We start from the raw sequence: 13,015 nt of genomic DNA on the forward strand, positions 1-13,015 counted from the left end.
AGCTTGAAGAGATCCAAAGCAAAAATCATGTGGATCCATTAGGATCCGTGGTTCAAAACCACGTTTTTGGTTCCTGGCACTGCCACAAAGCCATGGATCCATGATTTCTGTGGTGGAAACTCTGCCCATGGACATGATATGTGACTGGATGGAGGGCGTGGGAGGATCCAAAGCAGAAATCAAGTGGATCTATGAGGATCCATGGTTCAAAACCAAGTTTTTGTTCCATGGTGCTGCCACGAAGCCGTGAATCCACGATTTCTATGGTGCAAACTCTGCCCATGGACATGATATGTGACTGGATGGAGGGCTTGGGGGGATCCAAAGCAGAAATCATGTGGATCCATGAGGATCTGTGGTCCAAAACCAAGTTTTTGTTCCCTGACGCTGCCACGAAGCCATGGATCCATGATTTCTTTGGTGCAAACTCTGCCCATGGACATGATATGTGACTGGATGGAGGGCATGGGGAGATCCAAAGCAGAAATCATGTGTATCCATGAGGATCCATGGTCCAAAATCAAGTTTTTGTTCCCTGGCACTCCCACGAAGCCATGTATCCATGATTTCTGTGGTGCAAGCTCTGCCCATAGACATGATATGCAATTGAATAGTGAAGTTGGGGGGATCCGAGGCAAAAGTTATGAGGATCCATGGTCAAAGACCAAGTTTGTTCCATGGTGCTGCCACGAAGCTGTGGATCTATGATTTCTGTGGTGCAAACTCTGCCCATGGACATGATATGTGACTGGATGGTGATCTTGGGGGGATCCAAGGCAAAAATCATGTGTATCCAAGAAGATCCGTGGTTCAAAAGCAAGTTTTTGGTCTATGGTGCTGCCATGAAGCCATGGAGCCATGATTTCTCTGGTGCAAAATCTGCCCATGGACATATGTGATTTGCTGCTGATCTTGGGGTGGCCCAAAGCAAAAATCATGAGGATCCATGAGGATCCGTAGTTTGGAAACATGTTTTTTCATTGCTGTGGCGCCACAAATTTATGGAGGCATGATTTTTCTGGTGCTGCCTATAGTCTAAGAGAGGATCTACAACATGATGGTGGTTTGATTTCATTTCACCATAAAAATCATATGAATTCATGAGGATCCATGCTTTGGAACCCTGTTTATGCACTGCTGAGGCGCCACGAATTCGTGGAGGCATGGTTTTTGTAGTCCTGCCTATAGTCTAAGACAGGATCTACAGAATAATACTGGTTTTATTTCATTTCAATGTATAAATCATATGAATTCATGAAGATTCGTATAGATCCGACTTTTACCCAGACCCAACTAAAAGCAATTGCCACACCTACCCAATTTTTTCCCCCATCACCAACAACTCTGCTCTGACCTTGCACGCCAGCCCTGCAAGGTGGGCCAAGTACAAACAGAAGGCTTGTGCAATGAAGACAGAGAAACAGCCCCAAAAGCCTTGATGCCAATAGAGGAGTGGCAGACACACTGATAGCATTACTTTGAAAAACCCAGCCAGACCTTTTTTTTTAATTATTTTTACAAAAGTTGCTACTTCCCACACAGAGGAACTTTTTTAAATTAAAACAAAAATAAACTTTATTTCATAAAAATGGATCATGACAAATGAATAAAGATTAACAAAGGGTCATTAGTAACATCACAACATAGAGCAAATAAACAAACATACAAGTAAAAATATGCATGCATGCCAGCAGTAAAAATGGCCCTGAGGACTTCAAATTGCCCATAAAAGCATGCATCTGAAAATGTGTCCCCTCTGGAAACAGCAGCAGCAAACGATGGTTCCAAACATACATCCTCCCTGCTGCAAGAATACAAGGGGGGGTGATAACAGATTTCACTATGTGCCTGTTAATTTTGTATATGCTAGACAAAGCCTCTATCTAGTGGTGGACTTGGACAATGTTTATCTAGCTAAGCCACAAGAGGAAACTGTGCCAATGTAAATATATCTCTGTATTTCTTTTGCTGAATCCCATTCTGCTGTACCTGTTAGATTAAGAGTTAGTTTAATAAATCCAATGTTCTTTTTCCTCCCCCCTCCCCCCAAAAATTATATACTATGTTTGTCTTCAAGTTTGATACGAATATTTTAGCCATGAGTTAATGACTGCCTGAGTATTTGGTATCTTCAAAACATTGAGCATATATTTTGAACATGTTTTCTTTGTGTGTAACAATGTAACTTTTTATATCCTGTTAATTAGCAATATAAGTTTAGTTACAGTTTTGTACTTCATTTATATTAGATATTAGAAGTGAACTTATATATGCATATGTATACCTAGTATGGAAGGAGGATTGGTTTTGTTATCAGAAAGATGTATACTCTCACATTTATAAGACAAAAACTGTTTTCCCCCTAAGTACTGATCCAAAGATGGCTTTGACAATTTATAACTCCATGTTCTTTGTACATGTAACCTCAGGCTCAGTGTTCATTATCAAGACATATATCCACACTCCATGAACTCAACTTAACACACAAATGGTTCCATTTAATTTTTGAACCGACCTGCAATTTCTTTTTTGAATTGGCTGCAAGATTTTAAAGCTTCCCTAACATTTTTTCTCAATTATTATTATATTTGATGGCCTAACATTTCTCTTTCTATATCTGTGTGAATGGTTGTACCTTGGTATGAAAAAGAAGTCTCACTTAGAGTTCGCCTCCATTTTTCAAGGGGGGGACTGATATCCAGAAAGAGACCCTTGTACTGATTCCCAAGCCATGCATCCCTGGAATGTGATATTGCAATGTAACCCTAGAATATTGACACAGCAATGCCCATTTGAATTGGAATGGTCTTTCTTGTGCGTAAGGGAGAAAAATCCAGTTCCTTCTAGGCCCCAGGCAGGCTGGAATGATGTCAGGACTGGTTCACAGGCTGGAGAGATTTGGTGGCCATGCTGAAAGGTTAAGGAGCATCCATCTTTCTGCTCCTGGAAATGAAGAATTCCAGGCCCAAAGAGGGACACGTAGTGGGCAGAGCTGTAAAAGTTCCTTCACTTCTTCTGGCAACCTTTTAAGTCCTGTTACCAAAACATAAAAAATAAGGGTTACCAGGACCCCTGCAACACAAATAAATGGCTTGTATATATATGTTCTGTTATTCTTCAGGGCAAGACTGCAGAAACACAAAGGTTAAAGGTTAAGTGGCCATCTTGTTGTGAATGTGTGGTATACCTGTAAACTGGTCTCACATTTCTGCCAGGGAATCTGACTTTTAACAAAATTTCTATTTTTCTTTAATTACTGCTAAAGCTATCAAAGTCAACCAATCTCCTGAACACTTGATGGATGCTTATCCATGTTTGACATTAAGAGAGAAATCTATCACTTTTGGGGAGCTTCAAAGGAATCAGTTTGGAAAAACAGGGCCATAAAAAGTCATTTGGCCAGTGTAATTAAAAGTCCTCTATTGGGGTATGGGTTTATGACACAATGATCTCTGATTGGATATTCTACATATGACACTCTGATTTTCCATTGGTGTGACACTCTGCTTCCTCATTGGGTAATTGAATCGCTTGATGTGACCCTAGAAAACAGGCACTCCTACCTGTCAAGATTGGGAATTCCTCCATCCTCTCCTCCCTTCCCTCACCCCCCTCCCTTCTCAAGAGAAATCTCCCTGCAGAGGCCTTGTGTTTCCTCTGACTGAGCCTACTCTGCAAGATCTAGGTATTGTATTTCCTCTCCCCCCATCCATACTTATTCAGCTAACCATTGTTTTCCTCTTGTATGCTTGAAATTGTTTGATTGGGATGTAACTATTAGAAAACCAATACCTATAATAAAATCCATTAATAACCAAAGGATTTTCAGTGGTCTATCTCTGTAAACATTGACAGAGATCCTTGCTCACCTCACCTCTCGTAGGCTCACCATTTTGACCTAAGAAATATTAATATTCCCCAATAAAAGGTTAGTTGAGGTGTAACAATAGCAGATATATAAAAACTTAAAACATTTAGTTTGATTGGTTGATTAAAACATTAGCACTCATTGGTCTTAAAGGTGTTTTCTTTGCATCTCTCCCATGGGATCCAGGGAACTGGGCAAAGGAAATTCTGGCTCTTTCCTTCGCCTAGAGACCCAGAGGGGGAGGAGCCTCAGCCAATAAAAGGAAGGGAGTCACGGCCCAGTAGCTTTGCTGTGCAATTGAGAGAGCCTGGCAAAGCAAGATCTGCCTCTCCCCCTTCCTCCTCAAGGGAGGAGCCTCAGCCAATGGAGAAAACAGAGGCTTTTTCTCAGTAGTTCCTGTGCCATTGAGGAAGCCTGGCAAAGCAAGTTATTATTTATTTATTTATCTATTTATTTTTATTTAGAATTTATATCCCACCCTTCCCACAAGTGGCTCAGGGCGGCTTCCAACAATAAATCCGACACAAAAGTTAAACAATATTTAAACATGTAAGGAATTAAACATTTAAAAACAGATAAAACATTAAAAATTAATAAATATTCCAAATATATAAAAAGAAATCTGGCAAGTTGCATTAAATTCTCAAGCTAGGTGTAAGCTAGCCGGAAGAGGGTCGTCTTACAGGCCCTGCGGAACTGAACAAGGTCCCGCAGGGCCCTCACCTCTTCCGGCAGCTGATTCCACCATGTAGGGGCCATAACAGAGAAGGCCCTTTCTCTGGTGGATTTCAAGCGGGCTTCTTTTGGCCCAGGGATAGTAAGGAGATTTTGTGTTCCCGACCTCAGTACTCTCTGGGGAACATGTGGGGAAAGACGGTCCTTCAGGTAGACAGGTCCCAAGCCATATAGGGCTTTAAAGGTGATAACCAGCACCTTGTACCGGACTCGGTACATCACTGGGAGCCAGTGCAGGGTCCAAAGGCCCGGCTGAATTATACAAAAGGAAGCAAGAGAGAGGGAGAAGGAAGCAGATGACAGCCAGTTGCTGGGGGGGGGGGCTGATAGGAGCCCTCTGGGGGTCTGATTCGGCCCCCAGGGTACATGTTTAATGCTCGTGCCATAAATGGTTTGGACTTGGCCGCACTTTCTCTCTGTCTCACGCACAGGCACAGATAGACAGGCAGAGGCCGCTTGGAGGCTTTGGCTTTATAGGAATCAGGACCAGGGTGGCCGCAGTGATAGTCGTGTCCAATTACATCTAGTTTAAGGAGCCATCACCACCACCGCATGTAGTGAGAGCAGCTGTGAATTCTGCTGCCACCCCTTTTATTGGGTAACCCTGAGATCTCATAATCGGGCGAGGGGAAGAGAACCAATTCTATCCGACTTTGTCTGTCATTTCGCCACATCTCTCCCGCCCCTCCTCACTTAAAAAAAAGGCAGCAGCTGAGGCCGTTCAGCCGTCTCTCTTAGGGAAGGTGCCTCCGTGGCTCCAGTGCCCGGCTGCTCTTTTCCAGCTCTGTGCAGCTCGTTGGGGAGGAAAAGACATAATTATGCTCTAAACGTCCACCGATCAAATCCTGGCAGTGGGGCAGGATGGGTGCAAATCCCTCCACACTTAGGCGGGGCCGGGGTGCTACAGGGATGCCCCATCCCCTCCTGCCGCCCCTCGCGCCGGGAGGGTCCCGCCAGCCTCGCAACATGGTGGAGGTGTGCATGCATGCGAAAGAACGAGCGCGCGCGCGCTTGCTGCCGCCTGGGCTGCGGCTCCTTTGTGCGTCTCCAGAAGCCAGAGCGGGGGCGAGGGGGAGGCAAGCCCGCCCCCCTCTTCGCCGCGCGTGTCCCCCCGACCGCGCGAGGGCGAGGCACAGAGGAGCGCCTTTAAGCTCCCCCCACAAGCGCTGGGCCTGCTCGCTCCAAGGCGCGCACGCGCCCCACCCCGTCCGCGGCTGCTGCTGCTGCAGCTCGGCCGCCTCCCCTTCCCTTCCCTTCCCTTCTTCCCCGGGGCAATTACCTGTCCGCAAGGCCCGCCTCCGCGGTGACTGACGGCCGGGGTCACGTGGGCAGGGGAAGAGGAGGGCTTGCACCTGGAGGCGGCCGCGAGGGCCGCGGGGGATGCGCTCGGCTGGGGCCATTCGGGTCTCCGCAGCCGCCGCCGCTGAGCCAGGCCGAAACCCGCTCCAGAGCCCGGTGCGGGGGCCATGGTGGCTGCAGCTCCCGCCGCGGCCGCGGCCATGAGGAAGAGCTTCCTGGTGCCCGAGATCAAGCCCCTGGATCAGTACGACTTCTCGCGGGCGCGCAGCGCGGCCAGCCTCGCTTGGGTGCTCGCCAAGGGCTACGGAGGCGCAGGTACGGGCGGAGGGGCTGAGCCCGGTGGATTGTTCCAGCAGGGGCGTGAGGAGGGAACGGGGATTTGCCTCTCTCCCGCTGGGGCGCTGTTGCGACCTGAGCCCTCTCCGCGGGCTTGGCTGCTCGCTGAGCTTCCTTCTCTCTCTCGGGGAGGCTGGCGTAAGAGAGCGCCTTCCCCCGCCACTGCCCTACCTGCTAGCAGGCAAAGGGAATGGGGGAGAGGGGCTCGGGCGCTGAATCTTCCTGCTTTCCCCCGGGCCATCCTTGGAGTGTTAACAATGGGCCGGGCTTCTGGGCCGGCGAGCTCAACTGGGCCAAACATTCGTGTGTGTTTGCATCTTCCTTCCAGATGGCAGCCCCCTAATGATTTGGACTGAACAGGTCGAAGGGGGTTTCCTTCCACTATGGGAAGGTGCTTGTTCAGTTGGGAGGCGGCGGTTGATATGGCATCGAGTGCTATGCGCTGCTTTCTATATAAATCTTGTGTGTGTCTCTCCCCCCCCCCCCGCCACCGTCAACGCTCTCCAGTCCCCCCCTAGCGCCCTATTGCCTTTGTTATGTTGTCAGTGTCTGCCTGCATGACTAGTGTTCTGTTAGCTGAGATCAGAGGCTCGAGGTGCACCTTACCGAGCAACCTAGTGTCCGGCGGGTGTGTGAGGGCTGAGGGTACTATTGCTGCTGCAGTACCCGGTTTGATGAACCCAGCAATGGTGGTGTGTTTACCTTTTGTTCCCTAACACCATTGCCGGTGTGAAATTCCTTGCTAGGGATGCAGGGCTGTTGGGGAAAGCACATCCCCCAGCTGTAGAGCCTTTCTCTTCCCTTTATTCGTGGGTCAGGCTGTGGCTGCTTTAAGGCAAAAGAGAGAGGAAGTATTTAATGCTACCTTTATCTTCCCTTGGCACGAGGACGTTTAGATAGGTTCTAAGCAGGGGGGCTACTTTGTATTTTTAACACGATTCTGTCCGACTCCCTGCAGTGCTGAGCCCAGCATTTTGCACCTGGCAGTCCTGGACAGCAGTTGATGTTCTTTGTCTTTTTCAGTTCTGAAATTAATATACTGTGAAGATTTCCAGGGTGTGTTTGAGAGGCTGAAAAACTGGCAGTAGAGCAAGGATGTCAAACTCATTTGTTAGGAGGGACAGGTCTGACATAAATGGGACTTCGTGGCCAGGGCACTTGATTCATAAAATGTAATACCATTTAGCAGAGAGATAAACCTTATAAAGGATACAAACACACTTAAAAGATATTTTAAACTTAAAACACGCTTAAAACAATTACACTCTTGCTATATTTTGATTATTAGTCTTTTATATCCTCCCAAACCTCCCCCCCTGCCCTTAAAAGATTCCTGCCTAAAATGGGGAATAGTAAGATTTGGCAACGCAGTTTTAAAAACAAAATATCAAGAAAAAGCACAAGCACCACAGCAGAAACTAAAAATATAAAATGCTTTGAGCCTAAGAAAATCTGAAATGGCTGGGCATTGCAAGCTCCCCCCCCCCCCTTATAGTCTACTCAAAGTGACTGTAGCTTTCCAGAGTTTCAGAGTTTTTTACAGGTTGGCTTGAGATAATTTTGATTGTCCTCTTCAGAACTTGTTCTGCATTGGAGCCCCATATTAGGAGGGTGTGTGTGTTAAAACTATTATTCTCCACAAAACTGGAGTTCCTTCAGTTTATAGCACTCTATATTTTAACTGTGGTTGGTCCCAAACCTCCCCCTTGTGCCCTTAAAAGATGCCTGCCTAAAGTGGAGAAGTGGGGGAGTAGTGGGATTTGGCAATGCAATTTAAGAAAATTAAGCATGAAGAAAAAGCACAAAGATCATACCCGACACAAAAAATATAAATTAAAAACATAAAATGCCCTGAGCCTAGGAAGACCTGAAATGACTGGGCACTGCAAGCTTCTCTCCCCCTATTCAGAGTGCTTGTGGTTCTTCAGGTGTGATGTTCCCCTGTGGCCTTGGCTGTGGATTCCCGGGTTAGAGTACTCACTCAGGCACCTGTTCTCAGGTCCATTCAGCAGAGACAAGCTTGGTCAAAGCATCAGCCATTTGCAAGCAGTCAGCTGAAGCTGTTGGTTTTGGAGTTAACATACAAAACTGGAAACTGAAACAAACATTGCACCCAATAGGACAAAACTAAATCATACAGATTTTGTGGGGGGTGGGGAGCAGACTTTTCTGTTACATAAAAAAAGTTGCAAAGAAAATGCAGAATGGATTTTCCATTAAGGTCTCGGGGCACAGACAGACTACCCTGGTAATGGAAAAAACACTCCACATTTTCTTCACAACTTTTTCAGTGGAGCCCAGAGGAGAAACCAGTGACAATGAAGGCAGTCCTGTCCTCTGCTTCCTGCAGCTCGATCTTGAAAGGGTGAGGACAGGTAGAAGAGGGAGTGGGGGGAAGAGAGCTGTGGGCCTGATTAAAGACCTTTGTGGGCTGATTCTGGCTCAAGGGCCTCTGCACTAGAGAATCACTCGTGGGGATGGATCTTCTTGCTATACCAAAGCTCTGAGGTGACTTCATCACTGCTCTATTGCCCTTGCTCATCAGATCTTGTTTCTTTCTCTCAGGGCTTTTTTTGTAGCAGGAACTCCTTTGCATATTAGGCCACACACCCCTGATGTAGCCAATCCTCCTGGAGCTTACAATAGGCCCTGTAATAAGAGCCCTGTAAGCTCTTGGAGGATTGGCTACATCAAGGGGGTGTGTCCTAATATGCAAAGGAGTTCCTGCTACAAAAAAGCCCTGCTTTCTCCCAAAACTGAGGTTCTGGTGATGATTTTTTTTTCAATCCTTCCTGTTGCTGCTAAGCAGTAAACAGTGGAAGGTGGTGCTGGTAGGTGCATTTTTGTTTATGACTAGCTTATGGGGTTACTTCTTCATAGTTGTGGCCAGGGCTTTTTTTGAGCAGCAATGCAGTTCTGGCTGGGTTGGTGCCAGGGTGTGTGGCCTAATATGGAAATTACTTCTTGCTGTGCTTTTTCGCCAAAAAAAAGCCCTGTGTGAAACATTGGTGACATCAGGGGATGTGATCTAATATGCAAATGAATTCCTGCAGGACTTTTTCTACAACAAAAGCCCTGGTTGTGATAAGATGGTCTGGGTATACCTTGGACCTCAGCCTGGAGATCCATGTTGTCAGCACACCTGGAGGCTGAGTTTGTCAGTTTAGAGAGGACAGGAACACTGGGAGTCAGTGATCAGGAGGCTGAATTTGTCAGTTTAGAAAGGACAGGACCACCAGGGGTGGGTGATGAGAACTCTAAGGCTGCTGACCTGGAAATAATGCAGTAGTGGAACAGGGGGAAGATTTTTTGAGGCTGTAGCACTGAATAAATGTTTCTTCCCTCTCCCCATGTTTGGCCTTAAGACCTTTGCCATCCAGAAGTTAATACCCTGGTTGAGGAAATGTGACTTCTTCCCAATAGTGAGGTATGACCCATTCCATGAACCAATGTGAAGGGTAAGTTGCTTTGCTAAGCTGATGTAGAATTGCTGTCTGTGTGTTTCCGGAGTGCGCTCACAGGAGTGTAATCGGGTGACGTCTCTTAAGCTTGGAGGGAGTGTAAATATGTGATGTGGTCAAACCCTGAGCAAGAACAGGTTCCCCATGTCCCTGCTGTTCCTTGTCATATTAGTGACACACACACAGTGCATTGCAGTGAAGGGGAAAAGACATCATTTGACTTGGATGTGGGCCAGATCGCCCTTGCTGAGCCAGGGCTGGGTTCAAAGTCCAGGAAAGTGTGGCCAGTAAACATTGGAGGATTCGTGTTACTTTCTGGGGCTTGCAGAAGCTTTAGGTTCAGAGCCCTGAGGACCTTTTGGTCTGCCAATTAAGCTGTTTTTTCGCATGACACCTGTTGCTCCATACCTGAAGCTGTTAGCAGTTCTGAGAATAAGCCAAGGGTGATGGTGGCAGTGATCAGTAGGTTTTGACCTACAAGGATAGGTATTGTAAGACTAGTTGAAATGGCAGTAGTTTAATATGTATCTGGTTACTTAATTTATAAGTGGATGGCCCATGAGCAATTGAGGGGTCCTCCTTGTCCCCTCTTAATGTTTGCTTCCCTCCCCCTTGCTCTGGCACCTGAAGTCTAGCAACTTGGCCTTGTGATACTTCAGATGCGATTTTCTTGGCACCAGATGCCAAGGTCCTATCCTGCAACGAGACATGTTCCATCTGATGCCTAGTTCATGGCTCAGAGAATTACTGTGTGAGGAGATCCCATGGCACAATGGGAACTGGAGGCCTTGGTTTCAGTCAGGCATCATTTTGGATTGCCGTAGGAATGTGAAATCTTGCAAGGTACTGTTTTGATTGCCTTTACAATCTTAACTGTCTGTGATGCATCTCTGAAACCCTTTGGTGTGGGGTGTAGGTAGTCCAGCTTAGCAGTGAATGGGAATGCTGCATTTTTCTTCATATGAGGTTTTCCCCAAGTATGCAGAACCGTCTTTGCGCTTTGCCATGTTGCTTGGATTTCACTATTGCCAGAGGAGCCAGCATTTCAGAATTATGTGTAGTAATGAAATAATTTTGGGGTGTGTGTGTGTTTTAACTCTCATTGGGCAGAACCTTAGAAGCCAGTTTGCATCTTACTAAGCAGTTGGACAGAATGCTGCCAGCATTCTTCTTCTGTTGCAAGAGAGACCCTTATTTAAATAGTGCTAAATGTTATTTATGTGTAGCATTTATTAGCCCCCTTTCTACAGCATGAGAACACAAGATGGCTTACAGCAGGGGTGTCAAACTCATTTGTTATGTGGGCTGGATCTGACATAAATGAGACCTTGTTAGGCTGGGCCATGTCGGGCTGGGCCATATGTGTACCTATTTAAAATTAGGTAGCAGAGATATATACAAAGGACACAGACAAACATAATTAAAGTTTTAAAAAAACCTTAAAATATGCTTAAAACATTAGCACTCATCGGTCTTAGAGGTGTTTTCTTTGCATCTCTCCCATGGGATCCAGGGAACTGGGCAAAGGAAGCTCTGGCTCTTTCCTTCTTTCCCCAGGGGATCGGGGTGGAGAGGAGCCTCAGCCAATATAAAGAAGAGAAGCTTGGCTCAGTAGCTCTGATGTGCAATTGAGAGAGCCTATCAAAGCAAGCTCTGTCTCTCCCCTTCCTCTTCAAGGGAGGAGCCTCAGCCAATGGAGAAAACAGTCTTTGCTCTGTAGCTCCTGTGTGATTGAGCAAGCATTGCAAAGCAAGCTATTACACAGAAGGAAGCAAGAGAGAGGGAGAAGGAAGCAGATGACAGCCGGTTGTCGGGGGCCTAATTTGGCCCCCGGGTCACATGTTTGACACCCCTGGCTTATGACATTCTACAGAGGGGCCTGGAACATCCCCAGGTGTGGGCATCAGTGGTGTATAGGGTTGGACTAACCTGACTTAGCCATCCATTCTGTGATGACTTCCCCATAACTGGGTCACTAACTGGCTAACTCTTAACAGGACTTCCTGTCCAACACTGCTGTCAGTTGAAGGCAGCTGCTAGTAATTATGTGACCCTGGGGTTGATTCCTTTGTGAATTTGGATTTAACATGTGCTGGTTCACGAAACCAGCAAACTCAGCACCCTCAAGGGCAAAGGGCAGGGCAAGAAATGAAGGGGGGACTGGGAGTAATAAGATCAAGTTAATCCAACTGTTAAATTGCCTTTTGTTTGATGTCCCAATTTTATATCCACTCTGCTGTACTTGGAACTGATGGTGGGTTGGACGTTCCTGCCCCAGTGAATTACTATTGTAGTTGACTCATCTTTGAGTGGATGGCATGAACTGGGGAGCTCTGGATTCAAAGCCTTGCTCAGCAATAGCAATCATGGGGTGGTCTCTCAGCTACCTTTCAGTATATCATGACTTGCCACCATCTGCTCTGGTCTGAATGGAATAATTGTCTCTGCTTCACTCCTATGTTTTCTTCAAGTTAAGCTGAACTTCCTTCAGCCTTTCTTTTTATGATATTTTCATAATCTTCCATTGTGCTTCTCTGAATCTTGTCTTAAAGACTAGGTAGTACTTAGTAGAGCACTTGCTCAGTGTGTAGGTGGTTTGCTTCCATTAGTTAATATTTTTTTTACAGCAACTTCCTGCTTCAGTTTTTGAAACTAAGGTCTTCATTGGTGCTGTTAGAGCCTCGCCAGTTTAGTGATTATACATTTGGTACTGATCCACAGCTAAGAAGAATAGTTGGTTTTTATACCCTACTTTTCTCTACCCTAAAGAGTCTCAAAGCAGCTTGCAACCACCTTCCCTTAGGTTTCCCAAGCTCCTGCTTGGGAAGGGGGTTCCCCTGTTTTTGAAGCCCCCAACCCAATGGCATGGAGTAGGAATCCCTGCCCCCGAAGAGCCTTATCATGCACAGCGGCACAATGACGTCACCTGGAAGTATCGCACCGGGCACGTTGTATAGGGACGCTCTAGGAATTGGGGGGGGGGGGGGAACGCTCTGGCAGTTTTGGGGAAAACTGGTGCTACTTCTGGGTGACATCCTCACGCCTCATGAAAAAAGTCCCCTGCCTGCAGCCAGTGGAGACTTGGCAACCCTACCGTTCCTTCGCCTCTCCACAACAGGCACCTTGTGAGGTAGGTGAGTCTGAAAGAGTTCTGAGAGGACTATGACTGGCCCAAGGTCACTCAGCAGGCTTCGTGTGAAGGAGGAGTGGGGAATCAAACCCTGTTTCTAACCCACTGTTCTTAACCACTACACCATGCTGTCTCTCCTGCTGTGTAGAGACCATGAACAGGAGTGTGCGTCTTTGTCTTCATCCA

General features: G+C 46.7%; 1 protein-coding gene across 5 annotated transcripts in view; it reads left to right on the top strand.

Annotated features, from left to right (window-relative positions):
• The first annotated feature begins 5,998 nt into the window (after nucleotides 1-5,998).
• Nucleotides 5,999-13,015, top strand: part of CAMSAP3 (calmodulin regulated spectrin associated protein family member 3) — a 69,603-nt gene continuing 62,586 nt past the window's right edge. For all 5 annotated transcript variants that reach the window (XM_060240712.1, XM_060240713.1, XM_060240715.1 and 2 more), the window contains exon 1: nucleotides 5,999-6,217. In XM_060240712.1, the coding sequence (XP_060096695.1) occupies nucleotides 6,070-6,217 (148 nt within the window). In that variant the 5' untranslated portion in view covers nucleotides 5,999-6,069. The remainder of the gene's footprint in view (nucleotides 6,218-13,015) is intronic.

Source organism: Heteronotia binoei, chromosome 5, assembly GCF_032191835.1.
Source record: "Heteronotia binoei isolate CCM8104 ecotype False Entrance Well chromosome 5, APGP_CSIRO_Hbin_v1, whole genome shotgun sequence".
Taxonomy (NCBI): domain Eukaryota; kingdom Metazoa; phylum Chordata; class Lepidosauria; order Squamata; family Gekkonidae; genus Heteronotia; species Heteronotia binoei.